Source organism: Fulmarus glacialis, unplaced genomic scaffold (assembly GCF_000690835.1).
Source record: "Fulmarus glacialis isolate BGI_N327 unplaced genomic scaffold, ASM69083v1 scaffold31131, whole genome shotgun sequence".
Classification (NCBI taxonomy): domain Eukaryota; kingdom Metazoa; phylum Chordata; class Aves; order Procellariiformes; family Procellariidae; genus Fulmarus; species Fulmarus glacialis.
The window spans coordinates 24,473-50,260 of NW_009193940.1; the positions used below are offsets into that span (position 1 = coordinate 24,473).

The 25,788-nt window shown below is 44.2% G+C and overlaps 1 protein-coding gene across 1 annotated transcript; it reads left to right on the top strand.

Annotated features, from left to right (window-relative positions):
• Positions 1-132: 132 nt before the first annotated feature.
• Positions 133-20,040, top strand: HKDC1 (hexokinase domain containing 1). The gene is given in 19 exon segments (XM_009587616.1): positions 133-195; positions 4,137-4,299; positions 6,801-6,949; positions 7,041-7,160; positions 7,955-8,050; positions 9,395-9,494; positions 10,136-10,319; positions 10,881-11,036; positions 11,809-11,886; positions 11,888-12,022; positions 12,748-13,052; positions 13,362-13,510; positions 13,599-13,718; positions 15,450-15,545; positions 15,637-15,736; positions 16,741-16,924; positions 17,626-17,781; positions 18,541-18,774; positions 19,404-20,040. Coding segments are annotated over 19 exon segments (2,733 nt in total). The 3' UTR covers positions 19,549-20,040.
• The last annotated feature ends 5,748 nt before the right edge of the window (positions 20,041-25,788 follow it).

Here is a 25,788-nt window from a genome sequence, read left to right on the forward strand (position 1 = left end):
CCACTATCTCACCCTGGGGGAAATGCCTCAGCTGAAGTTTCTCTAGCTCCAGCTTCGTGAATAAAGACCTGTCGCTTTGGAATTACTCACAGCAGCTCTGTCACTACTGACTCATCCATCCGCTTCAAGAAAATGTTTGCCGTCCACTTGCTAGCTTTCCATTTCACAAAGCTAAAAGAGGATCAAATAAAAAAGGTAAGATGCAGCATTAGCTGATTCCTATTTTGAAAACTGTGTTACTCAGATACTGTGGGGTCTGCAGTACGTAATGCAGACTAGATAATGGCGTTATCTACTAAAGCCATACAGCCAAATGGGGTAAGAAGTATTTGGACCCTAAACCATCTGATGAGTGTGAAAATAGGTCTGGTTAGTGCTTTTCCTTGCACAGTTATACGTTCTCTTCCAGTAATGGAGCAAATGATCTTCAGTAAGGAAAAGTGGTGCTTAAACTTTATCTGGCATGGTGTGGTGTAGTCCAGAGGGCAGAAAGGACTCCTGCTGAACGTGAAGGATGGGATTTCTAAAGCTGAGTAGGAATCAGAGTGACTCACATTATAGCAGGGATAGGGAAAACTCCTGGGCTCTTTGGGCCGGGTCTTCTGGGACTCAAGAGACAGTTCCAACTAGTGTTGATGTGGGAGGAGCGCCCTGTGCCTCCTCTCTGGTTGTCCAAACCTGGCTGATCACTCTGATATTTATAGATGTGACCTTTAATTACAGTCAGAAAAGTTCAAGATGACCCAGATCTGAAGCCATCAGTACTAGGAGTGAGCTGCCTAATGGCTGCTCTTCCCTAATCTACTTTCATGGCCATGCTGTAAGGGGTTTTTGGCTCTCCATCATAAGACCACGTGGAACCTGTAAGCTTCTTGGGTCAGAGGTCCTCTTGTTTCTAGACATGTCCCCTGCGGGTCCTCTGTTCTCCTGTCGTCTCCATTGAGTGCTTCCTGGTGGCCATTGCTGCCAGGCTCTGTCCTCTTGTTTTCCAGCCAGCTGGAGGCGGGGCTGTCTGCAGACGCGTGGCAGTGCGGGAGATGCAAGGTCCCAGTGGGTAGATCCGCCTGCACCGCTGAGCTCATCAGCAAAGTGAGCAACACTGGGTTGTCTTCTCTGTGCCCTTGCCTTAAACATGGAGTGGCTTGTTCTTAGGGGGGCGTCTTCCGCTAATTCTGCCTTGAAGAGAAGCGTTCCAAGAGAGGTCCTGGTATCTCAAAAGTCAGATGTCTCTGATTCTGTCTTTCACTCATAGCCCTTTTATCCCCAAGGTTTAATATGAACAGAAGGGCCCCAATGCCCTTTCCTTGTGTGAGGATCTGATCCAAGATCTCTCATCTAGACTGTGCTATTTCTTCTTACTTTTTACTAAGAAAGGGAGAGACCTTGTGGAGCAGAGAGATCTTCAGAAAAGCATCCAGAGTGTAGCTGGGGGAGGTCTTCCCTGAAGTGAGCACAGTGGAGAGGAGGGGGCAGAGGGATTCTGGCAAAGCCATTTAAAGACTTAAATCTTTGTGCTAGGTGCAAACTAGCCTTGCCTGAAGGCAAGAAACCACATGCTCTTTAGAGTTCTCTTTTAAGAAGCCCAGGGTAGGCTGTATGGAGCAGGGTTGATCTCTCCCTAATTAGAAAGAAGGAGTACCTTCCCACCTCTCCCTCCCCAGGCTTATTTGCTCTCTGGTGGCAAGAACAAGAACCTCCCTGCCATGAAAACAGTGCTGTTTCCATAATTGAGGCAAGACACCTAAAAACAAGGACTGTCCTTGTGTGGTGGGAGGAAGGCAGCGAGACAGAGTTTGGTGTTGCACAGCCTGGCCATTCCTGTGTTTACAAGCAAATGGTATGTGAGCAGGCCCTTGCTCTGGTTGTAAATCAGGCTAGAGAATCAGCAGGCTTTCCTGGGCTCTGCCTTATCTAGTTCCTCGGAGAGGACTGTCTCCTCCTATGGTTGTAGGTAAACAGGGTAAGGAACGCAATTTCTATGGGGAGCAGGGAGCTAGTGCCTGTTCTTTGCAAACAGACATGGTCATTTTTATTACTGTTTAGTTTTTTTTCCACAGGGACTTCAGTCACAAGGTTATTTGGGTCTGTGTGAGAGTGCGTGAGTGCTGTATGTCTCCAGTCATTGTATTTTCTTCTTTTTTTTTTTTATTGGTATGCCCAAAAAAGCAGTGCTGGTGCTTGGGCTGAGATGGATCCTACACAGTGATGAGGCCTCAAAAGAGCCTTGGGGGAGATCAAGTGCTTGTGCAAACAAGGGCTACAAAGACAGATCGAAAAATGGCCTTTTCAAGGCACAGCTGTATCCAAAGGCAGCTGCTGCTCCTTGCCAGTTGCATCTTGTAGTTTAAGACTTTCTCCTCTGTGTGTGTATGTTTTGCTGTTAGGTAAGTGCTGGAGTTACTTTCAAGGCCCTGGCTTTTTCAGATGGGTCATTGCTGACCATCGGTTTAAAATGGGACTGTGAAGAGGTAATTAGTTTGTGCCTCATTAATATAGGTGGCCAGTCCAAATTGCAGAAGAGGCCAATTTATCTACAACCTGCGTTCTCCTCTGTTCAAACAATGCTACCTTTTAAATCCTGTCTTGTTGCCAGTGGGACTTGTTTTGTGCATGTTGTCCCAACCCTCCAGACCTTCCTACGTAAATGTGACTGATCAAATGCTCTGAACAGATAAAGCAGAGTAATAATGTAGCCCATGGTGCAAGAACTGAGTGTCTGTTCTAGCGAAGCGTTGGAAGCTGTCCCACCTCTCTCCGCTGCCCGCCGCCTCTCTCCCCTGAGCCTCATGTTGTGGGGAGTAGGATGTTAACACAGAATACCCCCCAGGGGACATCGAGCAGTTCGGAGCACTGAATTATTATGCCTGCATACAGTTTGTTCATACAGCAGCAAAGTCTGGCTCCCCAGGGAAAAGCATTTGGATGTTGACAGGTTCTTATTTTGCTGCTTTAATCCTTTGTTGTACCCAGCTATGTAGTTTCTAGGCCACCTTATTTACAGCCGTGTATTCAGCCCTGCAGGTAAATATCAGTCCAAGCGGTGTGTGATCCTGAAGAAGAAAACCTTGAGTTTTGCCCTGATGAAGCTGTACAGAAACACTGATTTGCTTCTCTACCAGTTTATCTGAATAAGTGTCTGCTACTTCATAGATGCTTTTGATTCCCTTTAAATTCAACTGGCTTGTATTTTGATGTATGCTGCGAGTTATAAACCCTTAAGAAATTATATTGGTTGCACCCAAAAATGTGTTTTAGATGTAATCCTAGAATCACAAGAGAATGGAGAGCAGAGCTGTAGTGAGAAAAAGGCTTTGAGCTCCGGCCTGGCATGCCAACAAAGTTAATTGTCTGTGGAGTGAAGCAGTAGCTGAATAGATGTTTTCAGGTTGTGGCTGACACGCTTGGGTACTGATGGCATTTTCTGGACCTGGCTCAGAGAGGTCAAATTCTCACCAGGTTGAGACACTTTGGAGTTCTAGTTCATTACATGTATAGGAGGAGAGGATGGTGTAAAAACAGCTTGTAAGGGTCTCAAGCAAGTCTTCTGGGCTTATTTATGTCAGCAAGTTACTGAGCCATCAGAAAAGATGGCTAACTTTTTGTCAGTAATTCACCAAGTAATTCACCAAACAGTTTCAAAATGAAGTTTTTATAGAGTAAATGTTCTGATGATGTCCTGGAGCTTGCTTGCACTGACGATCATGGGAATTTAGATGCTGAGGTCAAAAATGAAATGAACTTGTAGAATCAGAGAGGTGGGATTTGCATAGGTGGTATGCTCACCTTCAGTTTGTTACATATGTGAAAGGAATTTTTTTGTCTCCTCAGGATCTGTTTAGCCATCAAGTGGTTGGGAACGATCATAATAATTCTTGTCCAGCATAATGCAGGGGTGCTGCTGGAATTGGAGTTCAGGATTTTCAGATCCTTCATGCCAAACTGCATCCCTCATGGTTAGAAAACTAGTGCAAGTGACTAGGAAGTTCCTGCGTTTTCTCTGCTTGCAGAGATAAAGGAAGCTTCCGCAGTACACATAGGAGAGTCCTCCTGTAGTGTGAAAGCAGTGCTCGTCCCAGGCAGCTGCTGAGCACTGAGGAGCCTACATGCCTCCTGAGTAACACCTTTCACCTTTCCAGGTTGACAGGTACCTGTATCACATGCGTCTCTCCGATGATGTCTTGCTGGACGTGATGGCTCGCTTCCAGGCCGAGATGGTGAAGGGCCTGGGGAGAGACACGAACCCCACAGCAACAGTAAAAATGCTGCCGTCATTTGTGCGCTCGCTTCCCGATGGCTCAGGTGAGTTCCCCTTGCTCTGTCATAGCAGAGCTGGTTTAGGAAGATGATGGGTTGCTGCCAGTACTCAAGGGCAGCACAGCAAAGACATGGGGCAGCCAGTGGCTTTGGGTTACTGCCTATCTCGTGTTGAGAAAGCAGGTGTGTATTGAGGAGACAACAGCTTGGGGGAGTGCTGGCAGAGGGTTTTTCCCCTGCACCAGGTGGGTTTTGACCTAGTGCTGCTTGTTTGAGGAAAAGACCTAAGTGCTCAGAAAACAGCCTCTTTCATCTGCAAATGTGGCTGTACCTAGTGCAGGCCTTGCTGCAGGAGCTGTGGCTGGACACGGCAAGGGCAGCCTCTACAGCTCAGACCCTGCAGTGCAGTGTGCTGCAGGTGTGGGGATGTGGGCGATGCTGTGGCCCTGGCGTTCCTGGAGCTACAGGGAAGGCAGGATGCTGCAGTGAAACCCGTCAAATTGCAAAGAGGCAGCAATGTTGCATTCTCGGAGCTGTGATCTCCTCTTGGCTTCTGACAGCAAACTCTGCACTGATTTCTCTGTTGCCCCAAAAAGTGATCCCCTCTTGCCCTTCCTTGCCCTTCTGCATTGGGAAAATCTGCTTCTGGATGGGGTCTACCAGGAAACAGCCTGCTCTGCTTCTGCAGCTGGATCCTTGTTTCCGGTTGCCCCTGAGACTTAAACAGACAGAGAGAAAGTGCAGTGGTGTCCTCTGGGAGGGCATGAGGTGAGGTGGGATCTAAAAGCCTGTCTTGTTCAGAGAAGTATGCACATCCAAGATGGCTCAGCTGGCTCCCAGCAGTGCAGGCTGACAGAAAATTAAGTTTTTCCCAGGTTTAACCGAGCCTATGAATTTGTGCAGGACTCTGTGTCTGGCCTAGGTCAGGACTCGGTGTATAACAGCTGTGCAGAAAACCTAAGAGAAATGTTTGCTTTGTACCTCATTTCCACAGGACTTTATTCCTTCTGAAGGTAATTTTCCTACAATTAAATGAGAAATAACAGCTTTAATGGCATAAAGGGAACATTTGGGGGCTAGTCCCTTGAAATGAGGGATGTCTGAAAGAAATTATGTGCAATCCCCTCAAACTGCCTGGCTGGAACTGGGCACTCCTCCTTTTGCTGCTACTTTTATCAAAGAAGAAGAAATATTAGCTTAACTCTTGCTATCTCAGTGACCGTCGCTGGTCCTGAGGTCTCACGTGACACTGACCCTGTCCTGAATAGCAGGGAGCCCCTGAGGTCAGGAGACTTGGAAGATTGCATGTAGTGTCATCACTGTTGCAAGACTTCATGTTCCTTAAGGCCAACTTTGGACAGTGCTCTCCTGGTCTGCGTGACCTTTCCGCTGTGTCAAGGACATGCTGCAGAGTCAAACTGGGCTATGTCTTATTGACACACTGCCGATTTTAAGTATCACATTGGTTTTTCTATTTATGCTCTCTTGCAAAATCCTTATTGGTTATTTTGTTTCTAGACAAAACTTCCAGCAGGTTTAAACACCTCAAACTTGGCTGGATTTTCCCATTTGCAAGAGCAATGAACTTTCAGATTTTTCAGTGCCCTCAGTGTTGCTACTTGAAATGACCCATATAAAGCATCATCAGTTTTAATCATTTAGGGATTAATGATCTGACTAATGTTAAAGTTTACTGAGTAACCCAATTTGCCTCCTCACCTTTGTGATACCTGACCAGGGTATTACAGGTAGAATTTCCTGCTTCCTTCCCTTCCAGGGCCAGATTTGATAAAATTTAGTCAGGTGTTTGGACTGTGGAACAAAGATCATGCAAGACTATGCACGTACCACTGCGTTTTCCTTTTGGGAAGGGCCATCTCCTGTGCGTGGGATAGATAATTGTTTTATTGTAGCAGTGAGGCCAAACTGTCCTTCTGCCTGAGGTCTCCTGCTAGAGAAGAATGTGTTTGAGCTAAGAGTGCTGCCAACTGAGAAGCAGAACGGTGCTTTTACAGAAACCCCTAAAGGCATTTGGAGATGATTGTGGTGGTTGACTTTGGGTGGCAAATTAGTCTTGCCCCACTTGGAAGTTGACTTCTGCAGTAGGGCCAAGTCTTAACATGTGACTGCAAATCCTGCATCCTTTACTGGACGTAGGTAATGCTCTCAAACTCCCATTTCCCACATTTTATGTGTACTCTTTTGCAATCCCTGTGTGCTCTGGTTGGCTTTGCAGTTGCTTTGGGAAGCTTATCCCTCTGCAGCTTGGAAACACGCTGCTGTGGAAGGAGCAAGGTGGGCAAAAGCGGACTGCTAAAAAAAAATGAAATTAGCTGCCACATAGCAAGCTAACAGGAGGGACCCTTGCTTGGGGCTGCCAGCTCTCAGCCTTCCTGGTGATGGCCCATAGGATAAGGACCTGCTCTGATGGGGCAGGAGAGCCTGTGGCCATGGTGAGGCAGGGGCCCTGGGCTGTGGCCTTCGGCATGGCATCTGGACCATGCTTCTCGGCCATCACCGGTGATGGTTGCCCACTTGTGTTGCAGAGAAGGGTGACTTCCTTGCTGTTGACCTGGGTGGCTCCCAGTTTCGTGCCCACCAGGTGAAGGTGTTTGATGACGGGAAGCAAAGCAGCCAGCTGGAGAGCAAGTTTTACCCCACACCCAAGGAGGTCATACAGGGGAACGGAGCTGAGGTAGGGCACGCAGAGTCTTCTGTGGTGGTGCTGTGCTTGAGCTCACACCTGCCGGACGCAGCCTGACTGTGTCCTCTCCTTTCTCATGCAGCTCTTTGATTACGTTGCTGACTGTCTGTTAGACTTCATGGAGACCAAAAACCTGAAGCATAAGAAGTTACCTCTTGGCTTTACATTTTCTTTTCCATGCAAACAGACCAAATTGGAAGAGGTAAGATGCAAAAAGAAATGTTATTGGCAAGCCTAGCTCCTTGCAGAACCTGGAGAAGCTATTGAATGGGAGTGTTACCCTGTGGCCTTTTTGTGGGGACATGTTTACATAGCTCTCTGAAGAAGGCGTGGTGACCGTTAGCATTTAACTAGACTTGACTACCATTTAAACACTCATTTCCGATCTCAAGGCAACATGATCTTTAAGCTAAAGCTATTCTTTTACTTAATCAGTACTCGATTCCATAGTAACCACATGCCCTTGTATGAAGACTGTTAGACTGTAAAACACATACTTTTGTGTCCTGAAGCATGTTTCTTTTTTAATTACTCTCATTCAATTTCTTTTTTACAGTTGATTCTAAATAGGAAAGACCTGTAGCTGAGCTGTTTGAGAGGCCACATGGGGAAATGAAGGGCTGGTTGCAGTTATTTTGTGGCCTCTTATTCTAGCCTCTCTTTTATTTCTAGGGATCTGTGCTTTGGGTCCCAGTCCTGCAAATGCTTTGTGCTTAATGCTATTAGTTTGTGATGAGCATCAGTAGAGCCACACATGCTTTAAACAAAGCACAGGGAGAAGCATTTGCAGGATTGGGACTTTATTACTGTACCCGTTTAGTTGTGTTTGTACTGACAGGCACCCCAAGAGATGTTTTGCTGTGACTTATTTTGGCCCACATTTTCACATGTGGAGAGACATAGTGGGCTTCTCCACAGCCTTTGGTCTTGGCTGTCTTTGTGGCAGGTTTATATGTTAAAGTTGGAGCTTTTGGGTCACTGGACGTTACTTTGCAGGGGGTTCTTCTTGCCTGGACGAAACACTTCAAGGTCCGAGGAGTTCAGGACACAGATGTGGTCAGCTCTCTGCGCAAGGCCCTCCAGAAGCACAAGGCAAGTTTTGTACCTGCAGGAGGTGAACCTGAGTGGCCCCAGATTGTTCTCCTGGGAGATCGGCTCTTGGTGTGTGGGTTGTTTTGGGAGTTATCAGACATCCTTCAAGGACAGCCAGTAACAAATGTCCAACGTGGCTGTATATCTAGTAGATCTGTCTCTCCCTGGGAGCTGAAGCCATGGAAGGGGACATGCAGCTGCAACTCAGGCTGCCCCAGGTCAGTCTAACAGTGATGGCAACTGCACACTGATAAACCGGGCTGGCCGAGACGGTGGACCAGTATGGCCCCGTTGTCTGCCTGAGCTAAAGGGAGTCTGTTGTGAACCTATTTGGTAAGATGTGGATACACACTGTGTTTCGTAGCCTGGCTTGTGGGATGAAGGTTGGGAGGGGGAAGTTATCATCTCAAATTGGCACACCTAACTCTACCAGGGCTTGCCCGTCCACTTCAATCTGTGGGATGGAATGATTGATTGTAATTTTTAAGGTCAGCAGCAAGACGTGATTAAATCTGCCTTTGAACTAGTGTATATCTTTGAATAACATTATGTTTTAGTATTTTGGAAAGCCTTGTTTTTCATGTTCAGTGCTATTGGTAACACGATCTAAGAAATACAAAGCATCTTTCCATACCTTGACATCTTTGTAGTAAAGAGGAGGTTCTTCTGTTTTCTCACATGGTAAAAATCCAGCCTTGATTTTGGTTCACTTCTTTCTCTGCATCAGTCTTGCTGTAGTTAGCAGGAACAAAGGATCTGAGACTTCCTGGGTGAAGTCCAGCCCCCTGCTAGTGTTGGCATCTGAGTTACAAGAATCCTCTGATAACTTTGATTTTACTTTATCAAGTTACCTCAGCGTGAAAGGAAAACTGCACAGCTTTGATGGAAAAAGCTTTTGAGTGTGATATTGGTGCATGGGCTTGTGTTGAATAGCTGCATTTATGTGTGTATGTTTTCTGTCCCATTGGTGGGTCTGCTCAGGCAGTAGGACATTATTCTCTCATGCAGCCCATAAGGACAGATACACGGGTGGTAGCACATCACAAAATTCAAACCAGTAACACGTTGCTTTTTTCTGGCAAACGAGGTTGGATTGGGGAAAAACAAATCCTGCAACCAAAGATCCTGGCTGGCCAAGCACTTGAGAATTCAGAGATGTTTGTTACTTTACAGGGTTATGGGGATACTGTTATAAAAGAATGTAGCGTGTGTTTCAACTGAAGAGCTTTCCTGAACAAGGCCTTCAAAGTATGAGCCGGGGAGTATGTCTGCATGCTGTTGCTTTAACACACAGGAGGCTTTCTAAGCTTTTTTTCTGTTAATCACCCATCTTTATGCTATTAGGACATAGACGTTGATGTTTTGGCACTGGTCAATGACACTGTGGGAACCATGATGACTTGCGGGTATGATGATCAGCGCTGTGAAGTTGGACTCATAATTGGTAATTTTTTCTGTTCACTAAGTAGTTCTTTTTCCCCTCATTTGTTTAATCCTAACAAACCTGGAGTAGAAGGGAGTGCCCCAGTACAGGAAAGAGCAGGAAGAAAATGGAAAAAACAATGGTCAGATTTTCAAGCCTGGCTGCCTTCTGTAAAGCAGCTGTTTTTATGCTGATCACATTGCCATCAAATACCACAGTCCCCATTTTGTCTGGGTTCAGTTGTGACCAGCATACTAAACTTTTCTGCTGACTGTATAGAAAATTACTGTCTGTCTGTCCAGAAAAAGCTGAATTCCTCTCACATCTGGTAGTTAGGATCAGCTACGCTTTCCACAACGTCTCCACTTCATGCACCGTGGTGGCTTTTTTAAGGCACATAGAAGTACGTTTGAAAAAGGAAAAATGTTTTTAAACAAACCAAGCCTTAGATTAATTTACAGAATTTTTTCACTCACTGTGAAATGATTATTTAACAAGTGCAGGTGGCTTGATATTAGCATCCTGTACCACAAGGTTCTGTATTTATATTTTCTTCCAAAGACAATATACTGACTTATTCCCAAACACGTGGACTTAAAACAAACAAAAAGCAAACCTGGAACAAACAGGTAATTTATCCACACTGTCTCCAACACACACAGGGACTGGCACCAACGCATGCTACATGGAGGAAATGAGGCACATCGATCTGGTGGAAGGTGATGAAGGGAGGATGTGCATTAACACAGAGTGGGGTGCCTTTGGAGATGATGGTGCTTTGGATGACCTCCGCACAGAGTTTGATCGGGAGCTCGATCTGGGATCTCTCAATCCTGGAAAACAATTGTAAGTGATTCCCTGGCTGATTTGCCTCGGCAGTCTGAGTTCTCTGAGTGCACTTCCAGCATATGCCAGCAGCCCCTTTGGAACAGGAATCGGGTTAAGTGAACCTGAGTTGACTTGATCCTGGTCCGGTCCTGTCCAGATCTTTCCCTCCTGGGAAGGGTGGGTACCTTTCACACCTCCCTGCCTCACAGGCCAAGGGATTGCTGCTGCAGTTGCTAATGTGTTGTTAAAAATAGGTGGTTGCTCTGGTATGATGCTGTGGAGGGGTAAAGAGAAGAAGGAGGTAAACAAAGGGCATATTTAAAGCCTGGTTCATCAAAACTGCTTCTACTGGCTGAGCTGCTCGCAAATCTTTCGAAAATTCTCTTTAATCACTCACTTATCTTGAGGGGCTGTTGCTGGGTCCCAGGACCTCAGGATGACATCCCATCTACAACTTAGCTCCCGAAACCTTTTTGTACATGCTTAAATGTGATCAACCTGCATAAGAACCTAAGATGCTCATACTTGAACTTTTCATAGCTCTGGCTAGCTGGTGATCCTTCCTGTGCCCCATTCCAGGTTTGAGAAGATGATCAGCAGCCTGTATTTGGGAGAACTTGTAAGACTCATTCTCCTAAAAATGACAAAGGAAGGTCTACTCTTCAATGGGAAAGCGTCAACAGCTCTGCTTACTAAGGGCAAGATTGAAATGAAACATGTGTCTGCAATGGAAAAGTAAGAACCTGCAATATGCTGTTTGAGAGTGGCTGTTAGTCTTTCACAAGCACAGCAATGATAACGAATGTGTAATTATAATCTGTGAGTGCTGGGAATAACCCTGAACTGTTCAACTTGATTTTGCTTCTGCGTAAGAGAAAAATTGATCTTTCTGTAAGTAGGAATTGGTGGAAGTTAGAGTCTTAGTAAAGTATCACAGTAGCAAATGTATTGTTAACCATCACAGATGCAGGTTGTTTAAATAACCTCTTTGGAGACCTGAGTACATGGCATGATTGTGGCAGTTTTCAGCTTCTGTGATGAGGGAATACTGGGGTTGTGGAGATGTAGTACAGACTCTGGATCAGCTAATGGATGACTGCACTGAAAACTGACAGATTCTGGTGTTTTGAAGAGGAATCCTGGTCCTCATTGTTACTCCAGGAATAATTTTCTTTGTTGTATTGAGTGAAGCTGTACATTTATTTCTGTGCTCTCCTTCTATGGACTAAATATTTTATCCTGTTCTCTTCTTGGCTAGCTAATTGGTATGTCTCACCAAAAACTGAACCCCAGGAAGCAGCCTCTCAAAAGTCTGGTCTCTCCCCCAGGTACTTTTGGGAATAGCATAGGAAAGACATTATTGGTTTATGGGAACCAATTATGATGCTGCCTGATAGGTTGTGCCCTGGTCTTCTCTCATTTGTTTTTGAGCCAACATGCAGGTATTGATGTATGTGTTGCCTTAATATCTTTGCATTAGAGGATGTATTCTTTTGTTTTGGGGTAGATATAAGGAAGGTCTGAGCAACACAAAAGAGATCCTTACAGAGCTGAACCTGTTTCCCTCTGAAGAAGACTGCATCGCTCGTTTCCTTCCGCTCGGCCAACCTCTGTGCTGCTGCCTTAGCAGCCATACTGACCCGACTGAGAGAGAACAAAAAACTGTTAAGGATGCGAACCACTGTTGGGATTGATGGGGGACTCTATAAAACCCACCCCCAGTAAGTAACTAAAGAGGACTTGGTAATTGCTGGCCACATGTTGATGTTGCAAAGAGTCTCCATCTGCATATATGCGTGGCTTTTTAGAGAACTGCTGGTTTTGCTGCAGGGTTGCGGTGAGATCTTGTGGAGTGCGGAGGATCAGACAGGTTTAGATATTGCAAAGCTGTCTCAGGAGCTTTAGAACTTGGGGTGGGGTGGGAACAATATGACACATGGGATAATGATGTCTGGGGAAGAGCAATTGATACCTCATGTGACTCCTGGGCCTCCAGGGCACTTGCAGTTCACTGTCGTTTTTTTCTTTTCTTTCTTTTCTTTCTTTCTTCCCGCCCCCCATTTTTGAATGTGTGCTTTCCCAAACTGGAAACTTTCCCAAACATTTCTCCCAAACTGGATGGAAGTCTGATTCCAGATGGAGACTCTCACCCTCTGTTTGATTGTGACTCTCCACTGTTGCCTGGCTTTTCTCCAGTGTCCCTCTCCCTTGGCACTGGTACTTGTTGAGAGGTATCTTCACATTCCTGTAAGTGTACAGGTTCTGCAGAATAGCCAGAAATCATGATCGTTGTACCCATCTCTTAGATCGGTTTCTGACCTTGTGCTCCTCTTGACTGTGCGTCGGCACTTGTGCTGTTGGATGTGTGCATGTATTGGAAGCGTACGTGAAGTAAACTATGCATGAAATGCCTGTGGGAGTCTAAAGAAACTCTTTGTTCCTGTAGATATGCTAAACGTCTGCACAAGGTGGTGAGAAGGCTGGTCCCAAACTGTGATGTTCGGTTCCTCCTCTCTGCGAGTGGCAGTGGGAAGGGGGCTGCCATGGTCACAGCGGTGGCATACAGGCTGGCTGCTCAGCGCAAGCAAATCGATGCTGCTCTCGCACCATTTTTGCTGTCCCTGGAGACCCTCAGAGAAGTTAAGAACAAAATGAGGACCGAGCTGGAATACGGGCTAAAGCGAGAGACGCAAGCCAGTGCCACAGTGAAGATGTTACCCACATATGTCTGTGGGACACCAGATGGAACAGGTGAAGTCATTTTGTGATCACCTGGAGGTGGTGCAGGAAAGTTGCTTGTCTGTTTTCCAGGGGGAATATGCCAATTATTCTGGCAAATGCCAGCTTGACCTATGTTGGCAAACCAGTGCTTCCTGCAATGTTACCTGGCTGGCCCTTCAGTCCCATGGTAGCAGACTGATGGGATAAATGCCATAGGGGAGCAGTGTGCTAACACTGGCACGGATGAAGTTTCTTGGGGATGTGTGGCAGAGTATGCCATTCTGACTGGCAAACATGCTACGAGAAGCACCAAAATGAAATACCTTTCTTGTGTTACAGAGAAAGGAAAATTCCTTGCCCTTGATCTTGGTGGGACAAATTTCAGGGTTCTGCTGGTCAAAATCAGAAGCGGGAGAAGAAGATCAGTGCAAATGTATAACAAAATCTTTGCCATTCCTTTGGAGATCATGCAAGGGACGGGGGAAGAGGTAACCTCTAATGAACGTTTAACTGATCCAGCCAAGGCCCGTTGCATGGGATTACTCTGAGATTTATATGCTTTTTCTGTCCTTCTAGCTCTTTGACCACATTGTCCAGTGTATAGCAGACTTTCTGGAGTATATGGGGATTAAAGGTGCTCGGCTGCCTCTGGGCTTCACCTTCTCCTTCCCATGCAGGCAAACCAGCATTGACAAGGTAAGAACTGCAACACAGAGACGGGTCAAGTGGCAGCTGTGCATCTGCTTGGTAAGCGACATCACTTTGGGTGAGGGTGACTTGTTGGTTTGGAGATTGCAAGCAAGAAGCTATTCTTCTAAATGTTTTCTTCCAAATAGGGCTTTTCAAGGTTGACAACATATATATATGTGTGTGTGTGTATATATATATATGTGCAAATTAGTCTTTGGAGAGAATATTTCACCTGTTTTATGGGGGTTTTATTACTCTACTATGCAAATTAGTTGTGTTTCATGAGAAAGTTATCATTCTGTATGCATATGGGAGGTAGAACTTTCACCTCTCGTATCTGATAAGAGATGGATGTTACTTGCTTTTATTCTATGATAGCAAAATGATAAGCCCTTATGATAGCAAAATGACTACATATTTTTAATAGCCCAGGAATCTCTTATGCTGCCTTAACACTTCAATGGCAAGAGAGAACAGGTGCCTCCTTCTACTTGCTCAGCTACAGTGCCAGGGTGTTTTCCTAACTGTGCTGCAGAGCTCTGATGGTGTAACTTCTGCACTACATTAGTTTCTTTTTGTTGAGTGTCGGTGGGCAGAACTGAGCTTGCTTACTCAGCTTGGAAAGGTTAAACCTCTCAGATTTGGTAGTTGGACATATATGGTTTATTGACAGATATCTTCATCTTCCCAGATCTGATGTAAGAAAAAAATTAGAATAAAAAAATCAAATTCAGGAAGAAATAATTTTCAATTATTCTGATGCATTTCCAAAGAGGGGCAGGGAAGGTTGTGCTGTTTAATTCTAGTCAAGTATGTAGGATATTGGGGAAATGAGAGACTGCTATTTTATTGAATGTTTTTATGTCCTGGTGGTTTTCACAATAGCTTTTAAGTCCAGAAGCTAGTCTACTCTGTCTCAATTTTCAGATCACAGTTGAGAGTATAGCAACAGGACTTGGCTATTTGTGGGGAGACCACTCAATACACCTTCCAAACCTACAGCGTATTATTTAGTCGTGACAAATGATGAGGAAACAAATTCCACATCAGTGGTGGTAAACTGAGTGAGACATATCTGTGTCAGGGTCCCGTAGTATGTTGTCCTGTGTGTTTGATCTCCTACTGTTGCTAGAACTTGAGGGTCTTTTTTAAGAGCAGCTTCTTTTTCCCCAGTTGCCCTCTTTTTTTTCTTATTTGGACAGATAGTCCAGAGCCAGTTACCAAGTGGAAGGCTAATTCATGTAACCTGGGAAACTACTTCTGTCAGGCCAGGTCGCTGTCCAAAAAGAAACTAATTAGTGTTACCTGGAGTAGTAGGATCATACCAAGTGTCCTTCAGTAAACGAGCCAAAAATTAACAGTAGATGTTCATTAATGTTTAATTATTTACAGCAAAAGCATTTTTTACAGTCTTTTCCACCCAGATAATGCAATGGCTATGTGCACAGAGGAAGGTGAGATGGGAAGGTTTTCCAAATGAGAAAATAGTGTTAGAAGGCACTGAGTTGGCAGTGTCTTGATAAATAGCTGAGTAAATCTGGAGTCACTACCATCAGCAGTTGAGTAACAAAGATACACGCGCACACACTCTGCGCTAGACACTCAGAGTAACCTGGGAAATACATTATTTAAAAAAACACAAGGCGGGAGGGAGGTGGAGACAAGAAAAGACTGATGCTTGGAACTTCCAGTCTTCTCTCTATCTTCACTTACGGTTTTCTTCCTCTTCTGTTTCAGGGAACGCTTGTGGAATGGACAAAAGGTTTCAAGGCAACAGACTGTGAGGGGGAAGATGTTGTTGATATGCTGAGAGAGGCTATCAGGAGAAGAAATGTGAGTTATTCTTTTCTGCTCTTTTTGGTGTATTTAATGCACACTCCATCTTCCTCCGGGACTGCACTACTGATTGTGACTTGTGTTTTAGGAGTTTGACTTGGACATTGTAGCAGTGGTGAATGACACCGTTGGGACAATGATGACATGCGGATATGAGGATCCAAACTGTGAGATTGGCCTTATCGCAGGTACAGTGATATTGAAGTGACCCCTATAAGAAGAAAGCATACATGAGGTGCTAGGCTTTGCACCCTATTTTGGAATTTGTAAAACAACGTCTTTTATTTGAGTGTGATATATGGTGTTACTAGTCACTTGGAGTTCTTGGCAGATTTGTGTGCTATTTAAAAGAGAATGTAATAGCACCTGTAGCAGATAGGATCCTTAATCTGTTGGACTTTTGATCATATCTCTGATGCTGCCTAACAAGTGGGTGCCTGATAAAAGAATATGGGAACAGTAGATAGAGCATGAATCCTCATTTTGGCAAGTGTATTGATATTTACTGTGTAGCCAGGTCATAGGCCTTGGAACAAGAAAATATTTTTTAAAATTTGAATTAATTCTCTTTGGGCTTTCTAGATGATTCCCCCAGTAGATCCCTCCAACTTTTCAGCCAGGAATACATCTAAGCAAGTATGATCTGAAGCCCCAGTTGGAAAATAGACTCTTCTGGATGGCTAAGTGCACCAGCTATCTCATTTTGTTGAGAACTGGTCCTTATATTAGTTAATGTAATCCATGTTGCAAGTGATGAGGCCCTGTTCACCAAATCATTTCAGACTTGGTAGCTGCTAGACTTGCTGCTAGGCTCTTGGCAGGGTTTGCTTTTGGGAGCATGCTGTCATGCAAGATGATTTGTGGTGCATTACAACCAGACTGGCAGCAATGACTGATCAGTGCTTGCCAACAATTGCCAAAGCCATTTCTGACCTGTAACAGAGAGTCTTCATTCCTCTACGCTGGGAATTTTCTGTGGAGGACCCATTTTACTTGGTAGCATTCTGTTGTGATAAATTACAGCACTCTTGGCATTACTGGCTAGCACTTGCTTCTGTAAGATATGGAGAGATCTTTGAAATTTGGGATATGGAGAAGAGAGCTTTTAAGATGATCAGTGCAATCATCTTCCATGTGTTTCAGCTGCTATTTCACTTTTCTGGCTGAAGCCTTGTCATTTCTTTCCTCCTAGGAACAGGCAGCAATGTGTGCTACATGGAGGACATGAAAAACATAGAAATAGTGGAAGGGAATGAAGGAAAAATGTGCATTAATACAGAATGGGGAGGATTTGGTGACAACGGCTGCATTGACAACATCAGAACAAAATATGATAAAGAAGTAGATGAAGGCTCACTAAACCCAGGGAAACAGAGGTAAATGTGATGGTCCTGATGCTAAAAGCCTGATTAAGTCAGTCTTGGAGACACGCTGGCTGCTTTTTAAAATGTGCTTAATGAATGAATAATCAGAAAGGAAATTTTAATATTAAATTTCATTTGTTGCATGGTGAGTAACACAGATATCCAGACAAAAAACAAGGACGTACATTGTTTCTGTTACCACAGCACTGTTTTCACCTTAGGGCAGTTACCAAACAGTGCAGCTCTTAAGATTTCCCTGCAAAGTGTAGGTCTTGCTGTGTTCCTCCTCTTGGAATGTTTTTTCAAAGGTAAAATACAACTCGTGCAAGAGGGTGAACTGAACTTGACCGTTCTTCGTTTGGTAAAGAGAGCATTGATTACATATGACTCGCTGGTGAATACATAAGGGAGACAGGGAAATGTTTTGCTTCAGTGTGGACTCCGGCTTTAACACTATCTTCTGTTTAATACTGCAAGTTTTTTTCTAGTTCTGTTACCTTTTAACATAGGTAAATATGTGGTAATTAATGTTTGCACTCGAAGTCACTGCAACAGATTTTTGATGGTTGAAAGGTGGAGTTCAATGGCTATTGCTCTGCAAGCTTTTACTGCTTTTTCGAGAGTTGATAGGGCATGTACATATCACTCATGTTAAACAGAGCTAACATGCCATCTCTTTAAAAGCACTTTTTTTTTCTTTTATAACATAACAGGTATGAAAAAATGACCAGTGGAATGTACCTGGGTGAAATAGTAAGGCAAATTTTGATCGACTTAACGAAACAAGGACTACTGTTCAGAGGACAGATTTCGGAATCACTCAGGAAAAGAGGCATATTTGAAACAAAATTCCTGTCTCAGATTGAGAGGTAAAGTTGTTAGATTTACATGGTTTAAATCCTTAAGGTTTTCTGGGACCTCGAGAAAATAATCTTCTGCAAGTGTGTGTGACTTCCTTCAAGAAGTCAATTACAGTTTTCTTCTTTGCACACCTCCCCGCCCGCCCCCAGCCTCAGAATAGAAGCCAAAAACGAGGAACTGGGGGAGTTCCAGAATTAATCTGTAGTTATATAAATGATCATTTCCTGTCTGCACAGCTGTGTTATCTTGGATGCCTTAACCGTCAAGCATGATTATACTTGGAGTATTTCTTGTAGGACTTAAAATAGTACTTATTAAAAAAAAAAAAAAGTCGGTGATATACAAATTCCCATGAATATGTACTTACCTACATATCTGTGCATGATCGCAATCATCTTCCAGGCAATTTGAAACCCTTTCTACTGTTGAAAACCTTGGAAGGTAGTGTCTCAGCCTTGAGATCAAAAATAACACAGTCAGGTGTCTGATCTGGCTCAGCTCCCTCATGACTTTGGGAGTTAGGTGAATAACTACTGTTTGTGCCTTCTGGAAATACAGTCTAACATAGCAAAGGGCATGCCAGGAGCAAGTTTTCAATCTGAATTCAGACTGGAATCTGCCTTAAAACAATTGGAGAGTGTTAGAGTTGGAGAAGTGGTCCCGTTTCGTTTGAATCATGGCAGAGTCTCAGGTGTAAGGCTTTCATTTGCATGCCTGCCGAAGTTTCCCCTAATGCGTTACTGCTGCATGTGTTTCCCTCTGCGCAGCGACCGGCTCGCCCTCCTCCAAGTCCGGCGAATTCTGCAGCAGCTCGGCCTGGACAGCACGTGCGAAGACAGCATCATTGTGAAAGAGGTGTGTGGAGCTGTTTCGAAGAGAGCCGCCCAGCTCTGTGGGGCAGGACTGGCGGCTATTGTAGAGAAGAAGAGAGAAAACCGAGGTGTGGAGCGCTTGCAAATCACCGTTGGAGTAGATGGGACTTTGTACAAGCTCCATCCACAGTGAGTACCTTGGTACCGCTTCCCTTTGCTGTTTGCTCATTTCCGCTGTGAAAAAGTACCAGCTGTACCAGCTTTCTGCTGAGATGATAAAAAATGAGAAGGGATGAAGATCTAACATGTTTCCCTCCATCCTGTCATTTCCCTTGCCTAGCCAAAGGTTCAAAAATTGCAAAATCAAGTCCAGTTACCACTGGGAGGCTCTTTTCTCTGGGCGTTGAGCAAACTTACTCTTCTAATATTTATTTTCCAATGTTTTGGAGGATTTCTGCAATATCTGGGTGTCCCAGCTGGAAAGCTGTGTTGAGTTTTTGGAGTTGGGTCATTATTTTGTGAGCAAGCCCTAGAAGTAGATGCATTAGCTTTTGAGTTGGGAGAAGAGAGCCACCTCCATGATCTCTAAAGGCAAGGGGGGCGTCTGGCATCATGCTGAACAAAATTAAAGTGGAGAAATAGAAATTAAAACCTGATTGTCTATAGAAACTTGTTTCTTTCATGAATAGGAGGAAAAACAAACAGAAAGTGGAAGATGTTGGCTGAGGTTATGGTTCCTTGCTAATAGATAAATGTAAAGGTCTCAGACCAGAAAGCAGCTGCTAAAATGTTCTGTTCTTCTCTCGCTTTCCTTTCAGTTTTTCTAGGGTCCTGCGGGAAACAGTGAAGGAACTGGCACCTCAGTGTGACGTGACTTTCATGCTCTCTGAAGATGGAAGTGGGAAGGGAGCTGCCCTCATTACTGCAGTAGCAAAAAGATTGCATAATGTTGGACAGAAGTAAAAATGAGAGGTCAAGTCATTTCAGCACTGCCAGGCGTGTGCACTAGAGATTTGCTGAGCGGTGATTCAAGATAGCTTTGCCAGACACCAGTACACAGGTACCTGTTTTCAGGGAGCAGCTGTTTTTTGACCAACCAGGATTGTGGATTTTTGTCCTTTGATATCTTGGATCAGGTATTTCTGCTCCCCACCGGCATTATGTCTTGGCACACCACAATCTGCTCAGTTCTGTACTTCCTGCAATGCATCTATAATGCACATGGGAGAGTGAAAACAAAACAAACAAACAAAAAAATCAACCTCAAATGTGTCTTTTTACAATGGCTTAATTAGGCTACTGCACCATAGCTGAATTTATCACCAGTTTCTTAGGATTTTTGTGTTTTAGTTTTGGCTTGGCCTGGCTCAAGGAATATTGAGATCCTGGTGTTGCACGTATCTAGTGGACGTTTGTTCAATGCTTCACAGGTTTTACAATAAAGCTGCAAGTAAAATAAATTCATGAGCTTTGGTCAGTGATGCTCCCCCACCACTGCTACATTGGTTGCAAGTGTGTTGTATTGTAAAACTTCCCTGAGGACAGGAGGCATGTTTAATAGATGAATGTAAACGAAAAAAAAATGATTCCACAAAATACCCGTTTGTATCAAAATATATTAGTGCATTTGAGTGCACATAAACCTAAACCAACGCTGGATGGATTCTGTCTGTGACTGATTCTTTTGATACTGGGGGAAAGAGAGGATGCAGAAGCAACTACAGAGGCTGCTATGTCTATGTCAGAGCTACCTAGAGTGTATCAAATCTGTTCATCTTTAGGCGGCTCAAATAGCTGTGTAGAGAGGAAAAAAAAAATCACCTGAATTTCTGAAATTCTCCTCTTTGTTTTCCGTCAGTTATCTCCTTGCCTGTTCATGGGAGGATAGTTTCCATTTTGTGGAAGGGAGTTTATCCTTGTTTTTCATTTTCTGTTGCCCGCTGCTCTGCCTGTGTGTAGTCTGTTGTAAATAAATCTGTGGTGCTGTGAGCCTTCGCTTCTCTGTCTGGTGCCTCTTCTGAGTTGTACGTGTAGGCAAGTGGGAGCTTTCTTTAAACCTGTCTGTAACAGTACTCAGCAGCACTGCAGTTATGATGAAGGTGGCTTGGGGATAGGGCCTGTCAAATTGCAGCCAAATTTGCCTGTTTCTCAACACTGATAAAGCACCATTTTATTTGGCAGTAGCATGCCCAAAGGCATGCAAACACCAGGAAAATAACCCGTGCCCTGATTTACCCATCTCAGACTAAACTGAAATAATAATGTGGTACAGAGAAGCAGCAAATCTGTAACTTGCTATTCTCTGTTCTCAAGTATTCCTGTATCTCCTTTAATCCTCTCTTCTAGGGTATTTGCTTCCTTTCAGGCTGGCAGTAGAAAGTGGGGCCAAGAAATGTGCTTTAAGCCTAGTTAGGTCAAAAGTAACTATCGTGCAGGGGGATAAGCAGTTGGGTTTATGTAATAATCTGTAACAAGGCTGACGGGTTTAAATTTAGCAATGGCAAATTCAAAATTTCAAGCTACAGACCTTTCCTGTTCCGTAGCTTTTACAAGAAACATATCAACAGCTCTGCGTCTGTGTCGGGGTCACTGGATGGGTAAAAAATAGTACTTGGAAATAATTTTCACTTCTGAAGGAATTCCTCATAGTGCTGAGCTCACTATACTGAGCAATTTGGAAAAAACAAGTTGTGAACTCATATTTTATTTAATGTTTTCCTCCTTTTGTCACGAAACTTAATACTTTACTTTTTTTTTTTATATTTCAGAATCCACAGAGCTGCAGAAACCAAAGCTTGCTATCTAGTGGGGGCAGAGTTATTTGGAACGGATTTTTTTCCTTTTTCCTGGTGATGAACAGGCTAAATGTGGAGGGGCTGGGTATAGAAGAAAAAAATATCGGAGCTTGGGGCTATGTGGGGCCTAGAAATAGCCTAGAATAGAATAGCTCTTCTGCATTGCCTGTTTCTCCCCTCAGCACTCTGAAATCTTGTACTATCTGTGTACTTTCGAGCCCTTTTGGGGGAGTGGATTGTGCTAATCGGCACTCTGAAATCTTGTACTGTCTGTGTACTTTCGGGCCCTTTTGGGGGAGTGGATTGTGCTAATCTGCAAAAGTGCATCTGTGGATGAAGTATGTCCCTGTGTAGCTGGAATGAGGTGATGCAGACTTGCTCCAGGATGGCCATGTGAGTATGGTGCAGAGTATCTTTTGCACTTTTATTCTAAAGTCTGTTCTGCACAATTGGAACGCAAATCAGTAACAAAACAAGGTAAACCCCTTGCATGGATCCTTGCTTTAAATTTAGAAAGAAATCCTACATTGCTTTAATTTTCTTCTTTAGTCTTTTTTGGAAATTAAGTATTCACACAGAGTCAGTTTACACCTCAGCTGCAGTTATTCCTTTTCTGCGGTAGATTAGGCCCACACAATAATATTTTTTTGCTTCTGCAGTTTTTTTCCAGCGAGTCTGTGGGTGTCGTGGAATCTGATCACATGAACCTGAAACTGCTCACAAAGTGCTTGGCGACCTACAGTTCTTGTCGAGGTCCCTAATGCCCGGGACACGCATGCTCTTGCCTTTTCCGCAGGCTGCTGGCTTGCTCTGCAGCCAGGAAGCTCCCATGTGGCTCTGATACACATCTGCCGGGCAGGGAGATGGCATCCACGCTGGGAAGGCTGCTGCCTTCTGAAAGGCAATGAGCAAAGATTTGCTGGGCAGCACTGGAGAAGGGAAGGATTGGCTACTGCGGGATTTTGCCGGGGGTACAAACTTCACTTGTAGTTTCCCAGGGATCCCATAAACACACTGATACTTCAGCTGACTCTAAACCAGAACATTCTCCATCTGGGTAATGATGCAGCGTCATGTTCCTGATTATGTCGACATGTGGAAACTCAAGGACTGTTGCAATCTCCTTTGTATAGATTTTAAGCCGCTGAACCAAACCCCTTCTCTGCACATCATATGTGGTGATTCAGTTTAAAGCCCTAGCTTAAAATAAAAGTAGAGGCCTTCCATTAAATGTAACACAGCATACCCATATGCTGAAAAATATGTAGTACAATTCATCACATGAAGTTGTTAGTCAATTTAAAATAAAATGAGATTCTTCCGGTTTCACATCTTAGATGTGCTTTTCTACTGCTTTATGGATAGCTTTGTGATGCTTCATTTCTGTGTTTGTGGGTCTTCCCTCCAGTCAATATGTTTAGTACTTCTTGAATTTACTGATTTTGTTTTGATGCTTCTTGAAGACATGAACATCCTTTTTCAGATCTAGGTCATACATTTGATTCGGAAAGTTGAAAGATCTTTAAATCACAGGTGTGATAGAAGTATTACTGGGTGGAGGTGCTAAGGTTTGTGCTTTTCAGAAACTCCCAGTAGATGGTTGCAGTTACCCTTTCATCTGCGGGGAAAACATATGTTGGTTTGCCTGCTAGAGAGACACTTTGGGGACTATAGGTTTAGACAGCACTGGTGCTTTACTCATAATCCAGAGAAAATGCAGTAGCAGCTCGGTGGTGACATACTCCCTTTGTCACTCTGACAAAGTTCAAAAGTAAATATAGGATCATGTGTAAATCCTTCAGAAATCCTGATTAGCATAATCTCGTTTCTTGGGAAGTCAGTATTACGTAGGATTAGCAGACTAGTGTAAAGGAGTTTGAGGCTGAAACGTAGGTAGTACCAAAATGAAAGTATTGTTGTGATTTGTTTCTTTGCATTTGGTGAAATGAGCTGGCTTTTGTTTGGGGGTCTCAGATACAACGTCACCGTAGCAGTGGGTAGATAGGGAGGGAAGCAGGGAGCAGGGGAGACTTGGTGAATGTTGTCCAGCTCTAGGTGAACTTACAGTTTCTCTAGAAAGGACCTCCACTGCCTTGGACTGTCACTGAGGGCTTATCCAGAGCATTTCTCAGACTTGTCAAGTGGGTAGCTTATCAAGTGATATATATTTTTGATAATAAAAAAAGACCTATTCCTGTACAGAGTATGGGTGGCCTGTTGGGGTGAGAGTGGGAAGGGAAATCAGATGTCTGCTTTGTTCCAGCACTGCATCCACTCTGTAAAGCTGATGTAAAGCACGATATAAAAACACCAAAAGTTTAATTAATGTTTTCCCCTCTCTCATTGATACTATCATATTGCAGGTGCACACTGAAGGTGCTGTAAACGTGATGGGTCATGTCTATCTGAGAGGGGAATGCCAAAATGATTTTGATCTTGTTGCGTGCTTTTTAACGTCCTCCAGATGCCAGACCCTTCCCTACCCAGCCTTACGCTTCGTCTGCACTCTGAGTCTGAGGGCCTCGCACAGCTGCGTGCTGTGAAGAAAGAACAGATTTGGTAAGAAACCCAGTAAACATGAGTTCCTACAGAAAACCCGTGCTACTGGCATAAGGAATTGGCTACAGGAAAATGGACAAAGGGCTCCAGGCTGGATGCCTCCTGTGCAGGAGTTGAAGACCCAAATGCTGGGAACCTTGGCAAGCAGGAGCTTGCTGGAAGGAGTGAAAGAAGGTCTGTTCACGCTTGATCTTTCCTGACTGGTTATAAAAAAAAAAAAACAAAACAAACAAACCCCAAACCCAAAAACCCCCAAATTCTTATTTTTATCTAGAAAAGCATAAGTTAAAACCAAACAAAAACCAAACCAAAGCTATATTTAAAAAAAAAAAAAAAAAAAGAGATGGGGAGACTGAGGATGTAACTGAGTTAACTGGTTCATTTTTTATTGTTCTGTGGGCAGGATAAAATGGGAGGGAGGCAATGGGGTTGCTCCTTACTGGCATCCATTTTCCTTGGACTTGGAGGTGAGATATAGCTCCCAGCCTCCAGCATTTCAGAAATACCAGGGTTCAGTTCTCAAAACCACCACTGCTGTTGATGCAATTTACATTTCTGGAGGGCTGTTTTTGTTGTTCATAATTTGCTGCTTGCTATTTGGATGGTCAGCTTGCCAAAGGTTTCTGTGCACCTGGGAAGAAGTCCCCGTTCTTATAGGGCTGGGTTGGCCAGTGCCAAATCATACAGAGATACTGGACCATCTGTTTAGCTGTGGGATGGGGACCACTGCCTGCGAGGCCATTGTAGAGGACTGTCCTCATCGTTGCAGGCTGCGTCTCCTCCTGGGAGCGAAAAAAGGCTGTCCTCTGCTGCCACAGAGAGTTGGAGAGCAGGGAGATGTGGAGGGGATGAGATCCGTGGGGCTGAGTTTAGCACAGGCACTCCCTCAGCGGGAGGGAAAGGCACCTTATGGGGTGAGCTGAGATCCTGGGGCAGCAGCCATCTCCGGCTGCAGCTGCATGAAAGCATAAATAAAGCACGGTTAGGATGCTGAGAGCGGTTATTGGAATGTAAGCGGTTAATGGAGCCGATTAGCTGGTGATGGACAGCTTCGTCGTAGAGGGGAGCTCGCTGCAGGAGGAGAAAATGGATGGCGGAAGGGCACAGAGGGGAAGTCTGTGAGGGTCTGAGCAGGCAAACGAGGAAGATGCTTTCCCAGGAGGCGTGTCCTGAATACTTCAAAGCGGAAAGTTACGGACGCTGATTTGGGAGCTGCAGCTGATTCTGGAAACAAATGGGATAAATACTGGCATGAGGAAAAAAAAAAAAAAAGTTGAAATGCCTGAGGGGCACATCTGCTGTGGCCAGCGATTCTGCAGGAAATGCACTGAAACCAGAGAGAGACGAGGAAGCCGGACATAAACACGGTTCCCAGTGAAGCCAAATGAAAGCCATGGGCCTGAGAAGCGCCTGCGATAGCGTGCTGAGGATTTGGCTTTCTTTCCTTGGCTCTCCAATGAAGCAGCTGTGTTTAACATGGGCCCAAGTCCGGCTGTGCTGAATGAATTGTAAAGGTGTTTTGCATTCTGAACTCGGAACTTCTGCTCTAGAGACTCTTCTGTTGCTTTCAAGTGTGTGTTTTCAGAGCAAGGGAGCAGCACTGTAGGTCTAAAGCCCAGTCTGTTAGTCTGAAATTTGAATAATAGCATGGTCATTAAATTTTGCACAAAAAGGAATTGACTCTAAAAACAGCTGATATGTTATCATGATTAGAGCAATAGCAATGCCTTCTTTCATCACAATGAAGTTACATTGTTAGAGAGCATAACTGACATTTTTTAATTGAAAGATTAAGAAGAATTTGTTTACAGCTTGCAAACAAAGAGGTTTTAATTCAACAAACTGCAGC